Raw genomic sequence first — 27,691 nt, 5'->3', positions numbered from 1 at the left:
GTCGGCGTACCAAGCTCGACGAGGCCAGTCCGGAGCTACCAGGATTACTGGGATTCCTTCCTCCTCTACCCTGCGAAGAAGTCTTGGCAGTAACGCGAGAGGAGGGAAGGCATATATTAGCTGGTATTGCCCCCGCGGGGCGATCAGTGCGTCTGCGGTTTCTGCTAGAGGATCGCGGGAGCGAGCCACGAATCTCTGAACTTTCCTGTTGAATCGTGATGCCAACAGATCCACATCCGGGGTGCCCCACCGTAGGCACAACTGGTGGAAAACGTCTGGATGGAGGGACCATTCCCCCTGATCCAGGGTCTGACGGCTGAGATAATCTGCCTGCCAATTCTCCACCCCCGGAATGAACACCGCAGAGATTGCTGGAACAAATCGTTCCGCCCAGCGAAGAATGCAAGCCACTTCTTTGGCCGCTCGGACACTCTTGGTGCCCCCCTGGTGATTGACATAAGCCACGGCCGTGCTATTGTCCGACTGGATCCGAACCGGGCTGCCCTGGAGCTGCTCGGTCCAGTGAATCAGACAAAGTCTGATCGCTCTCAGTTCCAATACATTTATCGGTAATCTGGATTCTTCCGGGGACCAAAGTCCCTGGGCAGATAATTGACCGAGAATTCCTCCCCATCCGGATAGACTGGCATCCGTGGTCACTATCGTCCAATATATTGGCAGAAATGACTTTCCCTGGCTGAGCATTGGAGACCGAAGCCACCAAACCAGAGACTCTCTGGTCTGTTTGCTCAATCGTATCTGATTGTCCAGGGATTCCGGATTCCGATTCCATCTGAGGAGAATCTCTTGCTGAAGAATTCGGGTATGGGACTGGGCAAATGGGACTGCTTCGAATGAAGCCACCATCAACCCCAGAACCCTCATGCAAGTCCGAAGGGAAGACCAGCTGTTGGACAGTAACAACTGGACTGCTGATTGAATCTTTCGAAGTTTCCCTACCGGAAGAAACACTCTTGTCCTGACTGTGTCTAGAATTAGACCCAGATATTCGAGCCTCTGGGTGGGAACCAGAAAAGACTTTTGCTGGTTCACCAGCCACCCGAATTCCTGTAAAGAAATCATAGTAATTTCTATGTTTTGTAGCAAGGTCTGAGGAGACTCTGCATGAAGCAGAAGATCGTCTAGGTACCTAGAATCGATATACCTCTTTGGCGCAGAAGTGCCAACATTGGGGCCAACACCTTTGTGAAGACCCGCGGAGCCGTGGCGAGACCGAAAGGTAACGCCACAAACTGATAGTGGTTCTCCTCTACGGAAAAGCGTAGAAAACGCTGATGTCCTGCGAAAATGGGAACGTGAAGATAGGCGTCCTTGATGTCTATGGACGCTAGGACATCCCCTGGATGCAGGAAGGCTGCTACCGTGCGAATGGACTCCATTCTGAATCTTCTTATGTTGACGAAAGAATTGAGTGCTCTTAAGTCCAGAATTGGACGCACTTTGCCCTCTTTCCTGGGTATTGTAAACAGGTTTGAATAAAACCCTTGAAACCGTTCTGTCCAAGGAACGTGGACTACCACTCCTTGTTGTAGTAGATCTGTGACTGCTCTCCGCAGATCTTCTAGACGATCCGGAGATAGTCGGATATTAGAAGGGAAGAATCGCGCCGGTGGGAGAGATCGAAACTCGATCTTGTACCCTGACTTTATGATTTCGCAAACCCATTTGTCCGGGATTCTGGAAAGCCATGGATCCGGGAACCGGCGAAGACGTCCCCCCACCCCAGTTATGGGTGGGGGCGCACCTTCAGGCTTTGAATGGTTTATCTTCAGGTCTGGAGGGGGCGGGCTTTTGCTTGCCCGACCAACGACCCCTGACGCCTCCTGTAGGAACCTTGGAGGACTTAGTTTTTTCACCCGCTGGACGAAAAAACCTCTTGTGAGCAGAAAAAAGAAGGCCCTCGTCTTTGACGAGTTCCTCTACCTTTAAAATTTTGCGGTAAAAAGGTGCTTTTTCCACCGGTGAGATCCTTAATGATCTCATCTAAGTTGGCTCCAAATAGACGTTCTCCTGAAAAGGGGATATTAGCCAATGCTTTTTTGGAACCTTGGTCGGCTATCCAACCTTTTAGCCACAGTGTACGCCTGAGAACCACTGCTGAGACTGATGCTCGCGCCATTAATGGAGTGGCGTCTAACGCCGCATCATATACAAACTGTAACCCCTGTATCATTTGTTCCAACAAATCTGATACCGCCTGAGGGACTTCTTCTAAGTCCCGGCGTAACCACTTGGTCCATTCAGTTACAGCCTGCGAAACCAGACCAATAGCAATTATTGGCCTGAAAGCTGATCCAATCAAGGAAAACATGGTGCGAGACCTAGCTTCTATCTTGCGATCCACTGGATCTTTAAAAGACGGAGCGTCTTCTAAAGGAATAACCGTGGCTTTATTCAATCTAGCAATTGGTGAATCCACCACAGGTGGTTCTGTCCATTTCTTAATAAGGGTTTCCTCAAACGGATAACGCCTGTCAATGCGTTTGAAAATATTAAAAGTGCGTTTTGGCAGACGCCATTCTTCATCGATTGGATTGCCAAAACATTTGGGCAATGGAAAAACCTTTGCCACTTTGATGCGCTTTTTAGTCCCAAAAGGGATCTCAGTTTCAGCTATTTCTGATGGAATACCCTGTAACCTTAAAGTCTCTTGAACAGATACAAATGAGTGCGTTTACCAACGCTTCCTCTCGGGCTATGGCAGATGCCGAAACATCCTCCTCACTGTCTGAAGAGACAGGACCCGAGACACCAATACCAGATGAAGTACCTGCAACTGCAGAAATAGGCTCAGAGTCTGAATCCGAGGTTTCAGATAATAAGGGGTTAGGCGGGGGTCGCTTTCTTGCGCCCTGTCCCTGACAAGCCACTTCCACCCGGGACACAAAAGTTTCCATAATGGCTGACAAAGATTCAATTGTCAATGGGGTGCTGGAGGATCCCGCAGACCCCTCGAGGGGATCCGGAGGAGATACATGAGTGGCAGGGTCCATGTTAAAACAGGACACTTTTGCCAGCAATAAACAAAAAAACTTTTTTTTTTTTTTTTTGTGTGTCTCCCCCTAGCGCAATAGCGCCCCTCAGAGTACCTGCTTCTCGATCCCAGAGAGAGAGAGAGGGACCCCCAAGGCTCACCAACCGATGCAGTGCAGTTTCCAACAAACCGCAGCCAGCGTCTGTCTTACACAGACTGGAAGGAGCTGTTTGCTTTTTCCCGGGCAGAAGGCGTGGCTCCGCCCCCTGTGTACGCCTTCCGGCGTTCCCAGCCCTCCACGAGGAAGCTGGGCTCACAAAACATGGCCGCCCCCATAGAAGAGACATAAGACTCCAAAAACATGGCGGCCGGCGTGACCTGAGGACATACATGCATTCGGTCTACGGCAAAATGGCGGCGGACCGCCGATATCGTCTTCCCAGCACATCCACCTGCACTCTGCTGAGAGGTGACATATGGATCTACAGAGATACACTGCACATAAGGTAGGATTATACCTCCTATGTTTGCTGTAATGTTACAGTCTGCTGGGTAGAGTGTTAGCTCTTGAACCAAGTCCACTTCCCACAAACACATGCTGTATTACAAGGGGGACTTGTAAGTGTCAGATATATACTGACCATATATGGAGGGGCCCATAATATATACTGCCTCATAAATGAGGAAAAAAGGGAACGTTTTACTCACCATACCGAACCGACAGGCACCCTCTCTTCATAATACCCTCTCCACCGAGGTGGGGGTTTGTGGACGCCTCGACTCTCTGGTCCTGGCGTCCAAGCGAGCTTTTAACTCGCAAAGTCAGTCCCTTTACTGGGACTCCGTCGCGGCCGACTCAGCGCACTGGTCTGCACGCGCTTTTAGGCAGAAACCGGGGTGACCACTGGATCTCACATCCAGCCCGTCGCCCGGCCCCGCATACTTACTTGAATATGTCGCGGCCGACCAAGCGCAATGCCTGGTCTGCACGCGCTCGTAGGCCGGCTGGGGTGACCACAAGTGTCGCCCAGTCCGGCATTTTTGCTTGAAGATCTCACAGGAAAAAAACACTGGAGAAAACTACCTAAAAAATGTCTTTTTCTTAAAGAAAAAAAGTCTTGCCAGGACCAAAAGATCCCAGCAAGGAACTTAGGTCCTTACTCCTGACTAGACAGAAAAAAACTGATTCCCTGTAGCAGAGAGAGGGAGGATATACCCTCAGGGACTGCCCCCTAGGGTGGAGCCAGAACGTTTTGTCATTCTGCCTAGTCCTACTCCTGCGGAGACAACATAACCCAGCTCTTGAGAATCAAGAAGACTACGTCTGTCAATGAGCGATAGAGAAATGCATGCTTATCAGCTTGCATAAGCTAAATCACTTGTGGCTAATACCCAGCCAGGGCCTTTATCCTTAGAAAGGGCAAACAGATGGCAAAGAATAGGACATTCCAACACAGAGCACAGCAAGGCAGGTGATCATGACCTTCCACAGGGCTCAAGCGAACCACGATCCTACCTTAGATGGTGTACTCAAAACACCCCGGAAAGAGAAATACTCGCCATAGTGTAAAACCAAATATGACTTTAATAAAATAAACAGTATTGCACTTATATCAAAGATGCATAAAGGAGGAGCGATGTGCTGATGTCACCGCACTGTTCACGATCCCAGGGAGGAACGATGTGCTGACGTCACCATGCTGTTCACGATCCCGGAAGGACAGGCGTTTTACACAAGCCGGCCGGCTTTCTGAATACAGGCATATTTTATGCATCTTTGATGTAAGTGCGATACGGTTTGTATTTTTAAAGTCATATTTGGTTTTACACTGGTGAGTATTTCTCTCTCCAGGGTATTTTAAGTACGCCATCTGAGGGAGGATTGTGGTTTGCTTGAGCCCTATGGAAGGTCATGATCACCTGTTTTGCTGTGGTCTTTGTTGGAATGTCCTATTCGATGTCAGTTGCCATCTGTTTGCCCTTTTTAGGGATAAGGGCCCTGGCTGGGTATTAGCCACAAGTGATTTAGCTCATGCAAGCTGGTAAGCGTGCATTTCATGTGGTGGAGGTTACACTTTGTGTCGCATCATTTCTTCTACTTTGTAGCTACATGGGTGGTGCGACACCTATCCATTGTTAATAATGACATTATCTTTATTAAGTTTTTTTTTATCATTGGAACCTACCTTTGCCATCATTTCATCATATGGTTTTTGGCAATTTAGGCTTGTGTTTAGTGCAGCTCTATTTACTATTCTATGATCATCCACCAAGGACAATTATTATTATGTTTAGTTTGATTTAGTTTATCACAATTTATGTTTGTGTCAGAGCGCAGCTCTATTTACCATCATATTTCCTCATTACATTGGATTGACAGAGGATAGCAGTGGGTGGATTTGAAAGCCACTATGGGACTCTATAACAGCTATGGATCAGCCCGCTGAAGTGGGCGGTCAATCAAAAGCAAAGAGAGTTTGATGGGGCTCTAGTTTTTCAGTTCCCCATCAGGCAACGCTAGCCCCACTACGAAACTCCTCAGAGGGTGGCTGTGTTTTTTTAATTTTTTTTATTAAAAGTAAACCTGTGCAGAGAAAAAAAAAAAATGAAAGGTTACCATTGCAGGTCTCTTGCGTTTCTTTTTAGCTCTCATGCTGACCTTATATTCTGACTTTATTCCAAATTTTACTCAGTGTGTTTTTATTATGGTTATATCAATGGTTCAGAAAGAATTATAACAAAAGCAAGGCAGCTAGTATTATTTTTTAGAAGGGCATACGCATTGGCAACAAGCTGGCATTAAATTAAAAAAAAAAAATAATAAAAAAAACACCATTACTGTGGCTAAAAAAGGTGTGATTTTAAAGTCTTTAAAGCAATGTGCCCTTTTCTTGATTACATTAAGGAGTTGTGCCACTGCTTTATTTTTTCTTTTGTATATCTGTAATTTTGACACAGGAAAACACTTGCAGTTGCTTTACCTTTAAAAACAATATAGTGATGTCACTATATTGCATTATATTTTAAGAAACCAATTTAATTTTCATGAGATAATGATATTATGAGATAACACGCAGTCCCGTGGCATCAATTCTTTTAATGGCTACCTCCTGAACTCAGTATTAAACTTTTAATTTATTTAATCAAAATAAATGGAAACAATTTAGTGAAGTAAATGAAGCAGATGAGACTTGAAGGTCGCAGAAAAGTCACATATGAAGGATGCTTAATGGTTTCAGTTTTAGAAGGTGATGCAGAGGAAACAGAGGCATGAAAACCTATAACAGCTGGCTGATCGGAAATAGAGTTGTAAAAAACAAATTTATAAAAAAAAAAGCAAGGTTTTTTTTTTTTTTAGCATGTTGGCCTTACTTTTTGTATTCCAGCATGTTGCAACGCATTGCGCTGCGTGTAAAATGTCAGCTTTTTTGCACAGTGTATAACCAGGGTGTTGGTGAGAATCAGGCCCATGGAAGTCGTGTAATTTTACTTCTCACACTGGGCCTGCATTAAGCAATGATGTGAATATAAGCCTTGATTTGGATTGATATGGAGCATGGGAGCCTCAAAATATATGGCTATAAGCAAAGGACGAGTTTTGTCAAGCTTTGTCAAGTGATCTTTGTCTTATATTACTTCCGTTGCTGAAGACCTTTGTTGTTATGGTCCCTACAGCATGCCCAAACTCCAATTTTCCCTTATGCTTATCATATGAATGAAAAACAGCTGTCAACAGTAATCGGATATGTAGAGGAACACTTATGACAGTTTTATAGAATTTTACTTACAGTAATAAAAGATATCAGTCTATGACAGGGCATTTTCTAAGATAAGAGTTGCCCTCAACAAAGAAATCATATCAAAGCTTATGTTGCTGATCTTCAAGAAATCTTATAGCAACATGTTATACTTTATTATTGTTTTAATTATTTGTAATTTTTTTATGGTATGTCAACTATGAAAAGGTCACACTTGTACATCTATTATGGAGCTCTGGTCTTGATGGCAATAAACATATTGATATACAGTGCATAGATTTCTTTTTAAAGGCTAGTAATTCTAAAAAACACTTTACAGAGCTGTACACTTTCAAAGAGCTACTTGAATCCATCAGTTAAACCCAAACCAAATTCTCAAACCAAATAATAGTGCCCTTGAGGCACATCCATCCCAATAATGATATCAACAGTTTTAGAAGGGCTGGTTAAATCCTAAATTTTTTATATTCCAATATTTCCTATTTTAATAAATGTTATTATTCCCAATTATTGGTAGTATTTGTACTATTATTATTAAAATTAGTATTTATTAAAATATATAATAAATTAGGGATGCACCGAAATTTCGGCCACCGAAATTATCGGCCGATAATGGGTTAACATTGCCGAAAATAATGGCCGCCGTGGGGAAGGAGGAGGGCGCAGCGCAGGGCAGGTTTTAAAAGTCCCTCCTCTGGCCGGCCGTCCGCCTCTCAATGACGTCCCTACTACGATCTCTGCATTAATGAAGGGACATACCAGGCGGGGGGGCGGGGCGAGCGGCCGCTATAGATAGAACTATGTGATCCTTCCCTGTCAGCTTAGCACGACTATATGTGAATGAGAAGTGACCTGACACCGGGCGGGGGGGGGGGGGGGGGAGCGGCCGCTATTAGCTGTAACTATGTGAGAGCTTCACTTCACTGTCAGGCATGTATCTCCGCTGACAGGGAGGTGAAGCGCTCACATAGTTACAGCTAATAGCGGCCGCTCGCCCCGCCCCCCCGCCCGGTGTCAGGTCAGTTCTGTTCTCATTCACACATAGTCCGGCTGAGCTGACAGGGATGGATCACATAGTTATATCTATAGCGGCCGCTCGCCCCACCCTCCCGCCCGGTGTGCCACTTCATTCAACACAGATCGTAGTAGTGACATCACCGGGAGGCGGTGCCGCCGGCCAGAGGCGGGACTTTTGAATGAAGGACACCCGAGGAGGGACGCTGAGCCAGAGGGAGGGGGGGAGGGAGATGGGGGAGAGCTGAGGCAGTGGGGGAGGGGGGTGGGAGATGGGGGGGAGCTGAGGCAGCTTACCAATGATGTAGATCAAAGGAGCAAGAGTTCAAAACACTAATACGTGTAAAATCACTTACTCACCCAGCGCTAAAATACACTATAAGAACAATTGAAATAAAAACCATGAAGGTGAAAGCTGCTGCTATACAAGGGGGAAAACTGAAATAAGGTGCAACAAATGCAGCTTGCATAAACCAATTTGTGACACTAGCAGCGCTAAAATATTTTTTAGCGCTGCTAGTGTCACAAATTGGTTTATGCAAGCTGCATTTGTTGCACCTTATTTCAGCTTACCAATGATATTTGTATTATGAAGCATGAGGGGTTAATGTATTGTCACTGCAGGTCACTGATGCATTAGTGACCGACCAGTGGCAGGTAATTGACCCCTTTGTGCTGCATTAGTGCGACCAGTATCAGTGTTAATTAACACTGGTTGCACTGACACTGGTTGCACTAATGCAGCACAAAGGGGTTAATTAACTGCCACTGGTCGGTCACTAATAGATGAGTGACCAGCAGTGACAATACATTAACCCCCTCATGCTGCATAATACAAATACCATTGGTAATTAAATTAACCTCTTGCCAACCCATCACAGTACATATACTGTGACAGGGTGGCAGCGACAGGTGTACGTCGCTGCCTGTTTTTGGTGTATGCCCCTCTTCTATCCATTTTACATTTTTTGGGGGGAAAAAGTCATTTTCGGTTTTGGTTTTCGGCCAAGGGCATCCTGCATTTTCGGTTTCGGCCCAAAATTTTCATTTCGGTGCATCCCTATAATAAATGTCTGCAGGTTAATGAGCAATGTGAAACTCCATGGACTGGTTGATGAGTTCAAGATTTAGGGGACCCCCTGAACTAAGTTACCTGCTGTTCACACCTATTCAAAACACACACACGTAGAAGCAGTCCAAATGTGAGCATGCACCGTCTGACTGTCCTATTAGAATGCAGTGTGCTCTGCAACTAAATGTCATGTGAGCATCCTGTATTAAAAGGTACATCTATAAAATATATGAAAAGCTTTAACCACAATAAACAACTGTTTTAATAGTTTAGTCTATAGACTTATGAAAGGATAAAAGGAATACATTACAATAAAACTGACAAATTATGGATTTTCTTTAAAGAGGACCATGCAGTAAAACTGCAAGGTCTACTTATTATAAATTAGACCTCCTACCCCATCATGAACAGCTGTTTAAAAGCCCACTTGCTTTCATGGTGGACACAAAATTAACAATGGATCGTCAAGTCCTGATTAAGATTCTCCTTGGATCAACAGTAATACAGCAAAATTAAAAACCATGAAATATTATCAATACTGATCAAGGAGAGAAAAGAAACTAAAGATCTTTCAGGTCTAAAGAACATTATAGCAAAAAAGCTACAGAGGTATAGGCAGAAGTAAAGATGTCTAGGAAACAGGTTAAGAATAGTTTTGTGCCAACGCTCTCTAGTTATCATATATGTTATTTGGTTGCTCACGTACATTTGCAAGAAGATTTTCCACTGAAATGTTAGACAGTTGACTGAAGTTCTCAATGAAGTTCCTTGGTGCAGCAAATATTCTGAGAACTTTCTCATCTGCTCCAGACACGAACTGAAATCTTCCGATCATGGCAATACACTGCATGTCAAAGCCATGAATCTGAGGACGTGCAATTTCATGCCAGGTTATCTGCTAAAACAAATAGTCATTATTTTATATATATTATAAAAAAAAGGGCAAACAAAGACTCAAAGGTATTTTCTTAAAGGCATAGTGAGTCTTCCAAAAATTTCATTTTTTGCCACAGATTTTTTGAAGATGTAGGCAAAAAAATAAAAAATTATTATTTCTTTTTTTTTTTTTTTTTACACAAATTTGTCAATTAAAAAGATTTTTTTTTAAAGACATCATAGGCATACTTAACACATTCTGCTATACCATATATGTGAGATTTTATTCAATGTTTGTACTGATAATATACCAGATATTGTAGCTTGCGTATCACACAAATCAGCTAATTATATCAAAACCAATGTACTATAATGGTTGCCTCAATACAAGTGGTCAGGGAACATATCTTAGTGTAGCGTCACCTATAGCATTCCCAGTTCCTTTAAACCATGCAAGCCTAGCCTACTGGTAAAGTGGCTGCCCCCAGGAATGCCATGTTCATTGCAAAGGAAGAACAGAAGGGTGAAGAAAGGAAAAACAAAAAATAATTTCTGTGGTTCTGGGAGTGCAGTTGTCCACAGAGAATGGCTGAGACTGTTGTCTCACAGAAACATAGTCCTATGTGCAGATAGGTTCGTTCAGGACGCAGGCAGAGACATCGTCAGCAAACAGGCAAAGGATTGGTCCTAACAGCAGGCAGAAATGTGGTCAAACAGGACAAGGTTAGAAGAGGAGGCAGGGCGGAGGCAACATTGCACTGGAGTTGTACTGACCAGGAACACTGTTGATGGCTTACACTGGTGTGAGGACACTGCAGTGATCAGGGACACTGGAACTGGTGTGGCAGTGATCAGGGGCACTGGAACTGGTGTGGCAGTGATCAGGGGCACTGGAACTGGTCTGGAAGTGATCAGGGGCACTGGAACTGGTGAGGCGGTTATCAGGGACAATATGACTGGTGCGTGGTGATCAGGGACAATATGACTGGTGAGGCGGTGATCAGTGACACTGAATAGGTGGCAGTGATTAGGGACACTGACTGGCAGCACTGGTCTAGTGACATTGTACTGCTGTAGCGGTGATCAGAGAAAATGGCTGGCAGCACTGACATACAGTGACATCAGAGCAGTCAGCCATTGTACATGATCGTTGCCACAGCAACAGTACGATGTCGCCATAGTGACACTGCATATATATATTATATATATATATATATATATATATATATATATATATAGTATCTCACAAAAGTGAGTACACCCCTCACATTTGTGTAAACATTTTATTATATCTTTTCATGTGACAACACTGAGGAAATGTCACTTTGCTACAATTTAAAGTAGTGAGTGTACAACTTCCATAACAGTGTATATTTGCTGTCCCCGCAAAATAACACACAGCCATTAATGTCTAAACCACTGGCAACAAAAGTGAGTACACCCCTAAGTGAAAATGTCCAAATTGGGCCTAAATTAGCCATTTTCCCTCCTCGGTGTCATGTGTCATGTGACTTGTAACTTCGTGTTATAAGCTCTCAGGTGTGAATAGGGAGCAGGTGTGTTAAATTTGGTGTTATCGCTCTCACTCTCTCATACTGGTCACTGGAAGTTCAACATGGCACCTCATGACAAAGAACTCTGAGGATCTGAAAAAAGAATTGTTGCTCTACATAAAGGTGGCCTAGGATATAATAAGATTGCCAAGACCCTGAAACTGAGCTGCAGCACGGTGGCCAGGACCATATAGTGGTTTTAACAGGACAGGTTCCACTCAGAACAGGCCTCACCATTGTCGACCAAAGAAGTTGAGTGCACGTGCTCAGCGTCATATACAGAGGTTGGCTTTGGGAAATAGATGTACTGTATGAGTTCTGCCAGCATTGCTGGAGAGGTTGAAGGGGTGGGGGGGTCAGCCTGTCAGTGCTCAGACCATACGCCACACACTGCATCAAATTGGTCTGCATGGCTGTCGTCCCAGAAGGAAGTCTCTTCTAAAGATGATGTACAAGAAAGCCCACAAACAGTTTGCTGAAGACAAGCAGACTAAGGACATGGATTACACTGGAACCATGTCCTGTGGCCTGATGAGACCAAGATACTCCTATTTGGTTCAGATGGTGTCAAGCGTGTGTGGGGGCAACCAGGTGAGGAGTACAAAGACAAGTGTGTCTTGCCTGCAGTCAAGCATGGTGGTGGTAGTGTCATGGTCTGGGGCTGCATGAATGCTGCTGGCACTGGGGAGCTACAGTTTATTGAGGGAACCATGAATGCCAACGTGTACTGTGACATACTGAAGCAGAGCATGATCCCCTCCATTCGGAGACTGGATCGCAGGGAAGTATTCCAACATGACAACCACCCCAAACACACCTCCAAGACAACCACTGCCTTGCTAAAGAAGTCGAGGGAAAAAGGTGATGGACTGGCCAAGCATGTCCCCAGACCTAAACTCTCTCGAGCATCTATGGGGTGTCCTCAAACGGAAGGTGGAGGAGTGCAAGGTCTCTAACATCCACCAGCTCTGTGATGTTGTCATGGAGGAGTGGGAGAGGACTCCAGTGACAACCTGTGAAGCTCTGGTGAACTCCATGCCCAGGAGGGTTAAGGCAGTGCTGGAAAATAATGGTGGCCACACAAAATATTGACACTTTAGACCCAATTTGGACACTTTCACTTAGAGGTGTACTCCATTTTCAGCGGTTTAGACATTAATGGCTGTGTGTTGACTTATTTTGAGGGGACAGAAAATATAAACTGTACACTCGCTACTTTACATTGTAGCAAAGTTTAATTTCTTCAGTGTTGTCACATGAAAATATATAATAAAATATTTGAAAAATGTGAGGGGTGTACTCGGTTTTGTGAGATACTGTACTTACTGGTATTTCTATGCTGTATTTTGAATTATTTTTTTATACCACAACTCTTATTGTTTTTTAATTGTTTCACTTTTGTCACCCCCCTTTCGGGGTGTTTATATGGATCTACCCCTGGGAGGGGGTGGTATCATGGACATTTGTTATCCCTGGTCTTGGTGTTTATGCGGTTGTTTCCCCAGGCAGGAAAGTTCATGGTATGCTTCAGTGGATGAGATATTACATGATGGTCATGACTCCCCACATAGATCATGCCAGTTGTTGGTGTTTATATAACTGCAACCACAGTGAGATATATGCGCGCATTTAGTAAGTTCCGTACTAGGAAGGGTACCTGCTTTGACAGTGGGAATTGATCCACCCATATGAATTAGCAGAAAGGTTGTGTCCTTGCATTTGGTATAAAGATCTCCCCCTGTTCCATGCCAATGATGAGGTCATTACCATGTAACATGAAGGGCGGAGCTTGTTGGTCCGAGAGAGAGAGAGAGATGGAAACCCTGCAGGCTGCCTGAGAGAATCATCTCTGAGCGGCATACACAAAGATGCAATGGTGGCGGTGGTAGTTTACCATGTGAAACTGTGGCAGGTCTCCGTGCTTTAAAGGCACATTTTCTTTTATTTCATGCGAGTGCAATATTATTTTATTATTTAAAAAAAAATGTGGTTTTAACAGAGAGCATTTTGGAGTTTTCTTCTTTTTTGAGCCAGAAGCTTATGAGAATTATTGCATATTAAGAGGAGCTGCTGGGGAGAAAGATCCTGACCAGTCTGTTCAATGCTGATCGTATCCACCAAGTTGACTTAGGAGCCCTGTACTCTACATGTTTGACCTTTGTAGTAAGGGTCAATATACCAGGTGAGAGCACGCCCTTGGGGGTCCGATGGAGGATTTGTGTCACCCATTTGAAAATAATTATGTGTGATCTTCATATTTAGCACTGTTTACATCATGGACTTTGGTGGACTTTGAGCACATTACTTTATAGTGATTTTAACTGGTTTTAAATATTTAATTATATACTGTAGTTTCACCTGTGCCTATTGTGATAGTGTTATCAGCAACTGTGACATTGAATGGTTTATTTTTTTTTATATATATATATATATATATATATATATATATATATATATAAAGGGTTGGTGAAATTCTCACGCTGTCTCTCTAGTTGTTGTCTAAAATCTATCACCTTTAATGCCGCAGGTACTAAAATTGGTAACCTACACAATTCAGATAAATAAAGTTGGGGGGAGTACCGCGCTTTAAAGTGCTTAATATAACATAAATTAAATCATATACATATGTGGAAAAGTGTCTTAGTGCTTCTTAATATAATATTCATAAATTGTGTATCTCAATGTGCAAAATAAATACAATCTGATATAAATCCTTCAGTTAATAAATAGGTGGTAAAATCTACTAAACTAAAATTAATCTTACTTAAACCAGCAATATAAATACAGTATAAAGTGACAAAAATTGTTAATAAAGTTATTAGTCCGTGACCCTTTCAAAAAATAAATTATGTGCTCTTAATTAGGTGGTTTCAAATATAGAGTGCTGAAGTGTCCTTTAAATAAATATATAAATATATAGTAATCAACAGAATCTTCTTATCCAAATTTGACATGCAGGTGCTCTTTCGTGCGGTGCCCACTAGGTGTCCTAAGCGCTCACCTCAATGCTCTTTAAAAAAGCCTTAAGTTGTATGCCTCAGTGTGCTGCTCCTTCCTCCTTATTGGCATATAGGTACCATTATGAATCCTCGGTTTTATCTCCCTTATGTAAACAGCTATATTCCAGGGGATATATGCGGTCCTTTATATCTCCAAAAAAATCAAATCGGGCCAAACATGGTGAAGTACGTCCCGTATAATTTATTAAAATAGATAAGAGTAACACTCACATTGCATTCCGTCTTGTTCAGAGCTTAACAAACATTCCTTTGCCGATACGTCACTTCCGGTTTGGCTATCCTACGCGTTACGCTGCGTACCCAGATCCCTGGAAGAAGCTGCGTGGGTACGCAGCGTAACGCGTAGGATAGCCAAACCGGAAGTGACGTATCGGCAAAGGAATGTTTGTTAAGCTCTGAACAAGACGGAATGCAATGTGAGTGTTACTCTTATCTATTTTAATAAATTATACGGGACGTACTTCACCATGTTTGGCCCGATTTGATTTTTTTGGAGATATAAAGGACAGCATATATCCCCTGGAATATAGCGGTTTACATAAGGGAGATAAAACCGAGGATTCATAATGGTACCTATATGCCAATAAGGAGGAAGGAGCAGCACACTGAGGCATACAACTTAAGGCTTTTTTAAAGAGCATTGAGGTGAGCGCTTAGGACACCTAGTGGGCACCGCACGAAAGAGCACCTGCATGTCAAATTTGGATAAGAAGATTCTGTTGATTACTATATATTTATATATTTATTTAAAGGACACTTCAGCACTCTATATTTGAAACCACCTAATTAAGAGCACATAATTTATTTTTTGAAAGGGTCACGGACTAATAACTTTATAAACAATTTTTGTCACTTTATACTGTATTTATATTGCTGGTTTAAGTAAGATTAATTTCAGTTTAGTAGATTTTACCACCTATTTATTAACTGAAGGATTTATATCAGATTGTATTTATTTTGCACATTGAGATACACAATTTATGAATATTATATTAAGAAGCACTAAGACACTTTTCCACATATGTATATGATTTAATTTATGTTATATTAAGCACTTTAAAGCGCGGTACTCCCCCCAACTTTATATATATATATATATATATATATATATATATATAAATAAATATAAATCTATATATATTTATTTTGTAAGTGTAGTACTTAATAACAAACATCCCTGTGCCTAAAGTCTCACAGTTGTATATCTGGTATATCTGCAGTGTCTAATCTAAGTGCCTCTGACTGATGGTCCCAGAAGATATGGGTGCTGCTCACTGCTCTGCTTGCTGGAGGCTCTGAGATGAAGAAGCAAAGTTTTGCCTCTAACAAGATGGCTGCCTTTACACAGCGCAGAACAAGTATTAAAAAGTTAAAAATTGAAAAAAAAAATAAATAAAAGATTAGCTAAAAGGGAGACGACATGCAATACTGGTGACAAGCAATTTGGCTTGTGTCTGATTTTTTTTAAGCACTGCTTCCAGAGTTTAGTTCCTGTTCAGCACCACCTTTGTGTTTTTAGAGCATTGTAGCACTTCTCTGCATTTTTATGAATGATGTCAAAATTAAGAATGCTTCTGGTTTCTGATTGTTGAGTATGTGTACCTGCAAATGGTTTAAAAGGATGTTACATTTATTGTAATTTCAGTACTCATTAATCCTTTTTTAGCAAACATCCACTATTTGCCAGCATTAACAAACTACTAGATGCTTTGTTACCTGTAAGCACACATACACACTTCACTCAGGGACAGTAAAACTAAAATAAGACACTCTTCCCCTGTGAAGTATTTTCACTAGAAGATAAAAGGTCATAAGTAGAAAATGAAAATATACAAGCTACAAAGAATAACTGGAGAAGTGCTATGCGGCGTAGCAAGCAACAAACAAGTTGTTGCTAATGCAGCTTCACTATAACAAACCACCTAATATTGCAAGCCTACTGAGATGCCCCTTTGGATTGAGGAAAAAAAAAAAAAAAAAATCACGTCATTACTTTTTCTTTTTGGAAGGCTTGCTCTTTATGCTGTCTTGTTGCCTAGCAACAAACTGAGCTCTTTCACAGACTTGCTGAATAGATTTTTCAGGCATAAAACAGTTATTCAACACATTATTAAAAATTGGAAGCTAAGTGTTTTTGTCCCCCTAAGCAGTTGTTGGAAAAAGCAAAACCCCTAGTAATGCAGGACAAAATGATGCAAATTAAATTTTTTTTTTTTTTTTGTTAAAGATTTTTTATAGAATATGCTTTTGATAAAAATGAGAAAACTAAAAGATCTGTCTGCACCCTATGTTCAGTAACACTGATGGCTCTGGTCACACACATCCACTATCTAAAACAAAGCTTCTACTTCTTTGAAGTATGACCTCCATCTAAATGAACTGGCACCCATACGGCACCAGAATAGTGTGCCGTCAAAGGGAAGCTACAATCTCACTGTAACCTAGAGGTGATGATGCAGCTTAGTTTTAAAGTTTAGAATCCTCTGGGTTTTGGTTTCATTTTTAAACCAAATACTTTTAAATCTGTCATGTGAGAAAATTCTCCACCCTTAGAAAACAGACTAAGTTAAAGTGGTTCTAAAGCCCAAACATTTTTTATCTCCATGCATTTCCTGTTTAAAGGTAAAACATGTTTGGGGTAATATCACTTGCTGCCGTTAGCCAAATCCTGTGACGAAGGGATGGGAGCGGGGCCCAGCTGCACTGTCAGTGTCCATGGGCAAAGGCAGCGTGGCTTGGGATCGAGCCCACAGGTGTGCCACAATACAAAGTGCCTTTCTAAGGTGGCATACTGTGAGAAGGAGCTGCCAGAAGGGGACCCCGGGTAGGGAGGAGGATCAGGGCTGCTCTGTACAATATAAATGCAGGTAAGTATAACATGTTTATATTAAAAAAAAAAAGTTAAACTTTACAAACACTTTATATATTAAAGAGGTAGTATACTCATTTATTGTACTTTACATATTTAAAATTGTATGTGTACATATAATATTTTTACCTTTATCCTTTGCCACTCACGTTTTTCGTTCTTTAGATATTTTGCTTGTAATTTCTAATGACGTCACCCACACATGCTCCGTTCATCCAGATTTTCCGGCAAGTTATTGCTGCTGCCGGAATAGCAGGGTCTCACACCGGGGCTGCGTCATTTCCTTTACTAGACGTCAGCCCCGTGCTCTCGCGAGACTCCGTCCGTCCCCATTCAGGCATTCCTCCACTACCCCATGTGACTTGCAACGTCACAGGGGAGTGATAGTGGAGAAAGCCGAAGATAGGAGAAATAGCGGCTAGTGCGCATGTGCGGGATTTCTGAACAGACCGAACACTGAGGGCGGAAATACATGACAGAGAAGAACAGGGAAACAACAGTAAGGATGGCGGCGCTATACATGAACAAAAACGCCACAGAACGGGATCAATAAGAGATGTAAGGATGATTTTTTATCATTTGCTTTACAGGCTATGCTATTAACAATGACTTATTACAGGCTTTAAATTGAAATTGAGAAAAAAAGGGCTGAGTATACTACCGCTTTAACTGCATGAAACGGTGTTCTCAGCTGTTCAACACAAACACTATAACAATGAGTGAACCCCCTGAATCCTTGCACAGCTCAGATTAAATAGACTAACATTTTACAACACTACACAATTTGCAACAATATAAAAAAAATATGCAAAAAACATAAAATACCTGAGCCTGATGCTTTCTTTTCCAAGGAGCAAACAGTCTGGTCGTCTGATCTGTACCAACTGTTATGATAAATTCACCATCAGGGTCCCATCTCAAACCTTGCACACTGTTGAAATGTCCAGATATTACAACCATGGGAATCCACTCATCCTAAAAAAAACAAAAGTATACAAAACTACTATTAACTGGCGCAATTGCACTAGTGCCAAGTTAACAGATAAATCAACAGGATATACAACAAGCAGCCATAACATTATGACCACCCACCTAATATTGAGTATGGCGTCCTTTTGCTAAAACAGCCCTGACCCATTGAGGTATGGACACCAAAGTAACATCCACATAAATGGTAGGACCCAAGGTTTCCCAGCAGAACATTGCCCAAAGCATTACACTGCTTCTGCTGACTTTCCTTCCTATACCGCTTCCTGCTGCCATCTCTTCCCCAGGTGCACACGCACTCGGCCATCCACACGATGTAAAAGAAAAACGTGATTCCTCAGACCAGACCTCCTTGTTCCATTGCTCTGTAGTCCAGTTCTGATGTTCATGCGACCATTGTAGGAGTTTTTGGCTGTGGACACGGGTCACCATGGGCTTCACAGCCCCATACACAACAAACTGCAATGCCCATTTTTTTCTACTTTCCCCTCATCAACTTCATGGACAACATGTTCACTTGCTGCCTAATATATCCCACCAATTTTCAGATTGCATTGCAACGAGATATTCCCTTTACCTGTCAGTGGTCATAATGTTATGGCTAACCGGTGTATACTTTCACTGTAGAAATGTCCAGATACACGTCATCTACGCTGATAGGGATTATCAACAAAAACCTTTGCTTTTATTATTAAATAGGTTTGAAGAAGCTGTGTTGCCTATAGCAACCAAACAGAGGACTTCAGCATTTAGCCAAAAAAAAAAAAAAAACACAGATGAAGGCCTGCACACATAGGGCCTCATTTATAAAGCAAAGACATGGCCTTTCAGTGGCCAAACTGCTGCTATATATATATATATATATATATATATATATATATATATATATATATATATATATTATATATATATAAAAGATTATAAAAAAACAAAAATTTTTAAAGCACAGTTAGTGCCGGTTCACACTCTTGCGGCTGCGGCGATCGCATGTAATATCGGAGCGCACTGCTGTGCGGTGCAAATTCAGCCATACACTTTGTATGGCTAAATTCGCACTGCACCCGCACAAAAGTCGCACAGGACCCTTTTTTTCAGCCGCATCAGGATCGGATCGTACAGTGGTTCACACTTATGCGATCCGATCCTGTGCGAACTGTAAAAGTGTTGAAGCCCTGAACAAAAGTCTTAACTAGAGAGTGAGAGGCCAAGGGTCTCTAAAACAGAACAGACAAGGCTGAGATCTGTTCTTTGATGGTAATCAAAGCAAGGTGCTGATCCAGACCAACCATGGGAAAGGTCAGAATACATAGAACATTCTAGGATGTTTTCTAGGATGAAAATTCCTTGACTGACACCAAGGAAATAAGTCCCTCCAGGTGCAATGGTTGACTTTGCAAGAAGTCCATTTAATAGCGAACAAGAGAATATAAATAATTGAATCTGATAGGCCCCTGTTCTGAGAACCCTGGCTCCAACCAAACATGGCATTAAAGCCAGCAACTGTGAAGCATGATGGACCACTGGCAATTGGGACAGAAGATCCAGAAGAGAACATAGATAGTCTGCCAGGAGACATCCTCTAGGGCCAATTGGGTGTGATGAGAAACACCGGAAAAAACCCTCCATCTCAATCCTGCAGAGCAGACGAGGAAGGAGCTGTAGAGAAGATAAGACCGAATACATGGCGTCACCAGTGCAGCCACTGAGTCCTGGATCTGGCAACAAACCTGCCCAGTTCGCAGAAGACTCCACATGTTGCACTATGTGCCAAGAGGAATACATAGAACAGGATCCACTATACATCAGCAACATAACTGGTCAGTTGTGATTCATCATTGCACTGGATGATGCTCATTGCTGGGAAACGTGCTGGGCAGGGCTTAGCTGGTGACATCATCACGGCCTCCTATTCTCAGAAATGCGGCACAGCATTTTCTCTGTATGCTTATTGCTATGTTCATTGTGTAAGTATCGCTTCAGCTGTGCATAAAAGAGGTATACTTTGGCGGCATTACACAATGTTTGGCTACATTTAATTCTTTTGGAGGACAAGTTCATCTTAAGTGGAGTATTTTTAACCCTTAATGTGAGCTAAATCAGAGGTCTAAAGGTCACTGCTGATTTAAACAGGCAGCCTCACAGGGGGCTTATTTAGCGCCATCATATTGGAGATGAATATTATCTGGTAAGAGGCTTTTTGATCTGGTTGAGGAAGCACGTGAAGCAGCATTTACATGTTTTCCTTTTTTGGAAGCTTTCTATGTGGACTCTTTCACACTATTTGCTGATCACTATGAACTCTATGAATACAGTATCTCACAAAGTGAGTACACCCCTCACATTTCTGTAAATATTTTATTAAATCTTTTCATGTGACAACACTGAAGAAATTACACTTTGCTACAATGTAAAATAGTGAGTGTACAACTTGTATTACAGTGTAAATTAAAATAACTCAAACACACAGCCGTTAATCTCTAAACCGCTGGCAACAAAAGTGAGTACACCCCTAAGTGAAAATGTCCACATTGGGCCAAATTAACCATTTTCCCTCCCCAATGTCATGTGACTTGTTAATGTTACAAGGTCTCAGGTGTGAATGGGGAGCAGATGTATTAAATTTGGTGTTATCACTCTCACACTGGTCACCGGAAGTTCAACATGGCACCTCATGGCAAAAAACTGAGGATCTGAAGAAAAGAATTGTTTCTCTACATGAAGATGGCCTAGGCTATAAGAAGATTGCCAAGACCCTGAAACTGAGCTGCAGCACGGTGGCCAAGACCATACAGCAGTTTAACAGGACAGGTTTCACTCAGAACAGGACTCGCCATGGTCGACCAATGAAGGTGAATGCACATGCTTAGTGTCATATCCAGAGGTTGTCTTTGGGAAATAGATGTGTGAGTGCTGCCAGCATTGCTGCAGAGGTTGAAGGGGTTGGGGGACAGCCTGTCAGTGCTCAGACCATATGCCCCACACTGCATCAAATTGGTCTGCATGGCTGCTGTCCCAGAAGGAAGCCTCTTCTCAAGATGATGCACAAGAAAGCCCACAGTTTGCTGAAGACAAGCAAACTAAAGTAAATGGATTGCTGGAACCATGTCCTGTGGTCTGATGAGACCAAGATAAACTTATTTGGTTCAGATGGTGTCAAGCCTGTGTGGCGGCAACCAGATGAGGAGTACAAAGACAAGTGTGTCTTGCCTACAGTCAAGCATGGTGGTGGCAGTGTCAGTCTGGGGATGCATGAGTGCTGCCAGCACTGGGGAGCTACAGTTTATTGAGGGAACCATGCATTTTAACATTTACTGCGACATACTGAAGCAGAGCATGATCTCTTACCTTCAGGGATTGGGCCACAGGGCAATATTCAAACAGGACCCCAAAACACACCTCCAAGACGACCACTGCCTTGCTAAAGAAACTGAAGGTAAAAGGTGATGGACTGGCCAAGCATGTCTCCAGACCTAAACCCTATTGAGCATCTGTGGAGCATCCTCAAACAGAAGGTGGAGGAGCGAAATGTTTCTAACATCCACCAGCTTCGTGATGTCGTCATGGAGGAGTGGAAGTGGACTCCAGTGGCAACCTGTGAAGCTCTGGTGAACTCAATGCCCAAGAGGGTTAAGGCAGTGCTGGAAAATAATGGTGGCCTTACAAGTCATTGACGCTTTAGGCCCTATTTGGACACTTTAACTTAGGGGTGTATTCACTTTTGTTGCCAGTGGTTTAGACATTAATGGCTGTGTGTTGAGTTATTTTGAGGGGACAGCAAATTTACACTGTCAGACCCCATTCACATAGGGGCGACGCTACTTGCTGGGGCGACCTGTGAGATGATCATGAAGTCAATGCAGGTGGCCTCCAGGTCGCCCCAAAGTAGTACAGGACCCTTTTTCTAAGTCGGAGCGACTTGTGTCGCTCCTATTAGAACGGGTCCTGTGCTAATCTATGGCAGGTGACCCACTGCGACTTGTCAAGTCGCCTGACAAGTCGCGCTAGTGTGAACCGGGTCTTCTACAAGCTGTACACTCACTACTTTACATTGTAGCAAAGCGTAATTTCTTCAGTATTGTCACATGAAAAGATATAATAAAATATTTACAAAAATATGAGGGGTGTACCCACTTTTGTAAGATACTGTATGTATACTAATCTTTAACTGATTATTCATATATGTTTGATGGCAGTATTACCACTCATTTATTTGTATTATTTATTTATTGGATTTGTTTGAAATGTATGCACTAGCACTTTAAAGCATGTTATGTCATTTATTTGATTTAATCATGGAAGTGCACCTATCCATATAGCTATTTTGTTTGTTTTGTATCGTGACAATTAGAGCGCTGCATCCTACTTTTTGAAATTACCCTATGCTCAAAAATATTGTTTTCTATATATTTTAGAAAGATAATCAGTAAACTCTAACAAGCAGGGCCCTGCGATTCCTCTTGTACCAAATTGTATTGTAACTGTAATGTCTGCCTTCATTCTATAAAGTCCTGCGCAAACTGTTGGCGCTATATTAATCTTGTATGATAATAATAATAATAATAATAATGGCTCTAAGCTGTGCTCAGGTATCGAAGATCGTGGTACAACAAGACTGTATTACCAATATAGCCAATAAATGTCATACTTACTTTAAGTTGCAAAAGCCTTTGCATCCAAAAGACCAAAAAAGTATTCAAAAATCTTATGTGAAAAAATTCAAAGTTGTATGTGATTTTTTTTGATGATGTTGCTCATCAGATAATTGCTCAGATGAAAGATGGTGGTTTACATAGAGTCTTCTATTATTTATATTTAGCTAATAAGCATTGCCAGAACGTTGAACCCTGTTTAGAAATGATGCACGTAGTTCCCTGTAAAATACTACACACATTATTGCCTAATGTTTCAGTAAGTGTAACCTCAAATACAGTCCACAGTAGGCACTAATGGATTAGTGGTCGCACACTGCTCTTATTTGTTGACCATTTCCTTCCAAACACTTTCCTTTCTAAAATGTTGATCTCTATGCTAAAAAACACACTACATGTTTTATTCATAAGCTGACATCTGCACAAAAAGCAAGTTAAAACATATGCCTTATGCAGAAAGCACCTTTGGTCCTTGCAATTAGACGTGACGGAACCGTATTGTACATATTAGCATATCTGGGTCTCATTTACAGCAGATGATGTGGTAATCAGCTTAAAATGATCCGCAATTTAAAACTCACAGAGCAAAACATGCACCCTTCAGGAGGGCATTTTTAAGCCCTTTACTTTATCATGGGCAAACAGCATGGTGAAAGGTGCAGGGCATACATAATGAAATGAACTGAGGCAGTGCTGTATATCAGCATCATGTCGCCTCAACAGCAGGCAGCTCATAAGTTTTATAAATAAAATAAAGAAGTGCCAGTTGGACTTCTGTTGCAATCAGCTTTAATGTGCTGCAATTCTGATTGCCATCTGCCCTGCACTGATTAGCATAGCATCCCCACAAAAAGATGATCATCTTAGCATAGAATAAATCACCAGTGGAGAGGGGAGGCTGAAATGTCCCTTTGTCTTGTAGTTTTAATAACTAATTAGGAGCACTTTGGTAGTGATTTTGCCAAGCTTCTGATTTCATGAGTCATACATACATATATTAAACAGTCCTTGGACTTGTAAATAAGTGTCATTTACATCTCTGCACATATACTGCATTTACAAGCACATTTGAAGATTTTTAATAAATACATAACAGCCGTAGAACCAATAATAAAACTTGTTGCTCCAAACTCCCGAGTCCTTGATCCTATGGCCACTAACAGGTGTCCACCCAAGAGAATGGAGACTGTTTCCATGATTAAGCTCTTTTGTGGGTGAAACGCATTGGAGCGAGAGGACGACAGGCTAGAATGACAAGCTGTGAACCCTTGTCGCTGGATTAAAGTTGTTTTGTGGAAACAAAAAATATTTTTTAGTTACCAGCAAAATCCTCTTCTTGGAGTACAGTGCAGGACACAGGATCTTATGATCAAGTGTTAGAGGCAGTTAGAAGCATCCCTTTTGTAACTCCTTTATCTCCCTATAGCTTGCTACAAAACTGAAGGTATCCGGGAATGAAAGTAAAAAGTCCTTTTTTACGAACCGTACAGCAAAGGACACAAAATTGTAGCCTAGGTTCACACTAGTGCTGCTGCATAATCATACATTTTTCAGTTCCTTTTTGTAGCGTGTTTTGGATGTGTTTTCATGATTCATGCTTTTTTATTTTATATATATATATATATTTATATTTATTTTTTTTTTGTAGAAAGAGGAGACTTAAAAGTATCTAAACCCAAGAGCAACATTCAAATATATTGCAGCTTACCAGTCCTGGTAACAGCAGAGAATTTTCTTTTTTTTTCTATACTTTTTCTTTTTTTCATCTGCTGGTCCTGACAGTTTCTGTCCTAGGGTGCCTATGCCTAGACCTATTTTTTTCAAGAGGCCCTCCTGATCAGGATATTTGGGAGTAGTGAAAATCTTTTTTAAGGTGAGGCCAGTCCCCATATAAGGCCAGCACCTGGGGCAAGTGAACAGGAAATGTCTTAGAAGCTCTGGGCATTTTTAGGGAGCCTATCCCAAAGACCTTGCGTTGGTCTGACCCAGGCTACTCTAAGTTAAGGCAGGAATGAAACTCATCAAGGATTGAAACTGAATCCTTTAGCTTAGGAAATAACGCAGTAGAGAACAAATGCCTCCACCGAGCTAGCAATGGCTTCCAGATGGACAGATTTTACCCATAGGGTCAGAGACAGTAGCAGATAGTTACTCTCTAGTCTAAACGGAGAAGTGTACATTTAAAGACACAGATGAACCCATTGAGGTGGGCAGAGAGTCAGAATAGAGAAGACTAGGGCCCAATCAAGAGTGACTATGATCTCCACCTAAATCTTCAGCGGAGTCTAAGTGAAAGAGGCCCCCTGGCCTCCTATCGTTGCCTTTGCAATCTGCTATATGCAGTGCTCAAAGTGGTTCTAAAGGCTTAAAAACCTTCTGTGTGCAGCAGCTCCTCTAATACTTACCTGAGCTGCATCGCATTGCAGCGATATGCACAAGAGCCTCAGCTCTCCAGGGACTCTCCTTTTCAATAGCAGAGACAGCAGCGGAAGTGGTAAAATGGAAATGGGTTCGGAGTATGTACAAATTATTTTCTGTGCATAATGAATAATTTAACCGCTGTGTGTGAATTTACACATCTTTGTAGCGAAGATTTCATGTGCAGATGGTTATATATCAAAAGATTAAAGTAAAACTTTAAGTTCTTTTTTTTTTTTGATAGAGTAAGGGAGGGTTATATCCCCGTAAGGTTTATTTTTGCCATCTTCGTCCCATGGGGGAGATTTATCTTCACTTCCTGTCCCATAACTTAAAAAGGAAGTGAGAGGAAATCTCTGAAAATTAGGGAGTCTCTTGGGGACCAGAACTTGTGTCCCTATTAGAATATTTCGCCTCCTTTACTTTTCTGGGGACAATACAAAATTAGAAATTTTCTTTTACTTGCATTTAAAATTATAATGGTAAACAGGACAAATAAAGAGGGTGAATCTCCCAAATGGGGACAGAGACAGCAATAAAAACTGACAGGTGTTCTAATCCATCTCACCTCTACCCAAAGCTAAAAAAAAAAATAATTTTGTCTTTAGTTATGCTTTAAGTGTTACAAATGAAAAGCCCTAATAAAATAACACAGTTAAATCTTTATAGAATAAAAAAATTAATTTATCCTGTAAAGAATATAGACATTTCTAATACCAGAGTGCCATCTAGTAGTCAAGTCAACTACTTATTATATACGCCATATGTTAATCAATAAACTGAGCCCCCAATGAAAATGAAAGAAAAAGCCCACCTTTTGGAAAGTTACATGTTCCTCCTGTATTTAGGGTTGAACATGCAACATGTTTCAGCAGCTGCAGCCTCCCCCCCCCCCCCTTTCAGTGTGACAGCAGGCGGGCATCTTCTCCGAGTGCTCACTGTCACGGTTTGAAATTAAACAGAGTGGCTGTGTGGTGCTCCGCCCACCTGGCCACATCATTCATTCAGGCCCCGTTCACATACGGGCGACGCTACTTCGCACCCTGACCTCCGAGGTCGCGGTGCGAGCAGCGCGCCGCGACCTCGGAGTGGCCGCCACGGACTTCATAACATTGAAGTCTACTGCGGTCGCCTCCTGGTCGCCCCAAAGAAGCTCCGGACCCTTTTTCTAGGTCGGAGCGACTTGAGTCGCTCCTATTAGAACGGGTCCGCAGCTTCCCTATGGGAGGCGACCTGCGGCGACCTGTGAGGCGACCAGGTCGCCTTACAGGTCGCCCTAGTGTGAACCGGGACTTACAGTAAAGTTTACGTAATTCTTGATGATTTTATTAGTGTCTGTTTGTAATAGTTCTGTACTGGCTGACTTGCTACCCCATTAGATAGCCTAACACCCTGAGATTTGGTCATTATAATTTGCCATCCTGGCATAAGTTAGATGGACTCAACCTGGGAATTCGATGAGTTAATAGGCTGAGAAGTGAAACTCAGTTTGTCTGCCAAATTGAATAACCCAGATAGCAAGGATAACTTGCAAAAAAATTGTGACAGTGTTGAATTTTAAGTCTCAATAACTGTCACATTTTCACTGGCAGATTGTACACTTGCAGAGCACTAGAAGCACAAGTTCTAGTTGACACGTTTTCAATTTGTAGCAAATTTGCATGGCAAGTCTCTAGCAAAGTTGCAGTGCTGAGTCTACAGCAAGAGCTCTGCAAGTCAAAGTGACCCCTGTGGTGGGAGGATTATTACACCACATACCTGAACCAGAACTTGCACCAGAACTTGCACCAGACTTTCAGAAAGTTTGCAAGGAAAGTTGATCTGGATTCATGCAATGTAGACTTGCTGCAACTGTGCAACAAACGTGTGAAGCCTGACAAGTCTAGCAATAAATTTGTGGGTGTCCCCGCGCTTCGGAAAAAAAATATGTGGTAAATGTGTTCAACCCTGTAAGTGATATCAAACGCTTTCTTAAGTGTAATGTAAAGGTATAAATATATATGGGACTGCTGCTGATAATAAAGGGGTGTGCCTTTAAATAGTGTAGTGATATAAATATCAGCGCTGCTCCTCTATATTAAAACCAAAATTAATAAGTGCAAACACTAATGAATTTCTTCAAATTATGAATAAATAACGTAGTAGAATACATAAAATTTCATCAAATGCATCAAAGTGTGAAAGAAGTGCAATGTGCAAAATTGCACGTTGCATTTTTTGCACACTTTTATGCATTTGATGAAATTTTATGTATATATTCTACTATATGTTATTTATGAATTCATAATTTGAAGTCTAGCAATAGCTTAGCAGGTCATTTTAAAACTTGCAGCTCAATTATTTGCTATCTGGGAAACTATTTAAGGGATCTATGAGGGGGAAATAATGGTTTCCTCTAATATATATATATATATATATATATATATGTGGTATTGGATAATTTTAAGAATTCGTGATGAGATAAATCTTATTACATAGTT

The 27,691-nt window shown here is 41.8% G+C and overlaps 1 protein-coding gene across 1 annotated transcript in view; it reads right to left on the bottom strand.

Annotated features, from left to right (window-relative positions):
* Nucleotides 1-27,691, bottom strand: part of ELP2 (elongator acetyltransferase complex subunit 2) — a 266,743-nt gene that overhangs the window by 95,250 nt on the left and 143,802 nt on the right. Inside the window, exons 12-13 of the mRNA XM_082259224.1 lie at nucleotides 17,983-18,132; nucleotides 9,546-9,734 (exon numbers count right to left, since the gene is read on the bottom strand). Coding sequence (XP_082115350.1) covers nucleotides 9,546-9,734; nucleotides 17,983-18,132 — 339 coding nt within the window. The remainder of the gene's footprint in view (nucleotides 1-9,545; nucleotides 9,735-17,982; nucleotides 18,133-27,691) is intronic.

Source organism: Pelophylax lessonae, assembly GCF_965119305.1.
Source record: "Pelophylax lessonae genome assembly, chromosome: 5".
NCBI classification, from domain to species: Eukaryota; Metazoa; Chordata; class Amphibia; order Anura; family Ranidae; genus Pelophylax; species Pelophylax lessonae.
The sequence above is the reverse complement of the archived record's forward strand: the minus strand, read 5'-3'. Positions and strand labels throughout refer to the sequence as shown.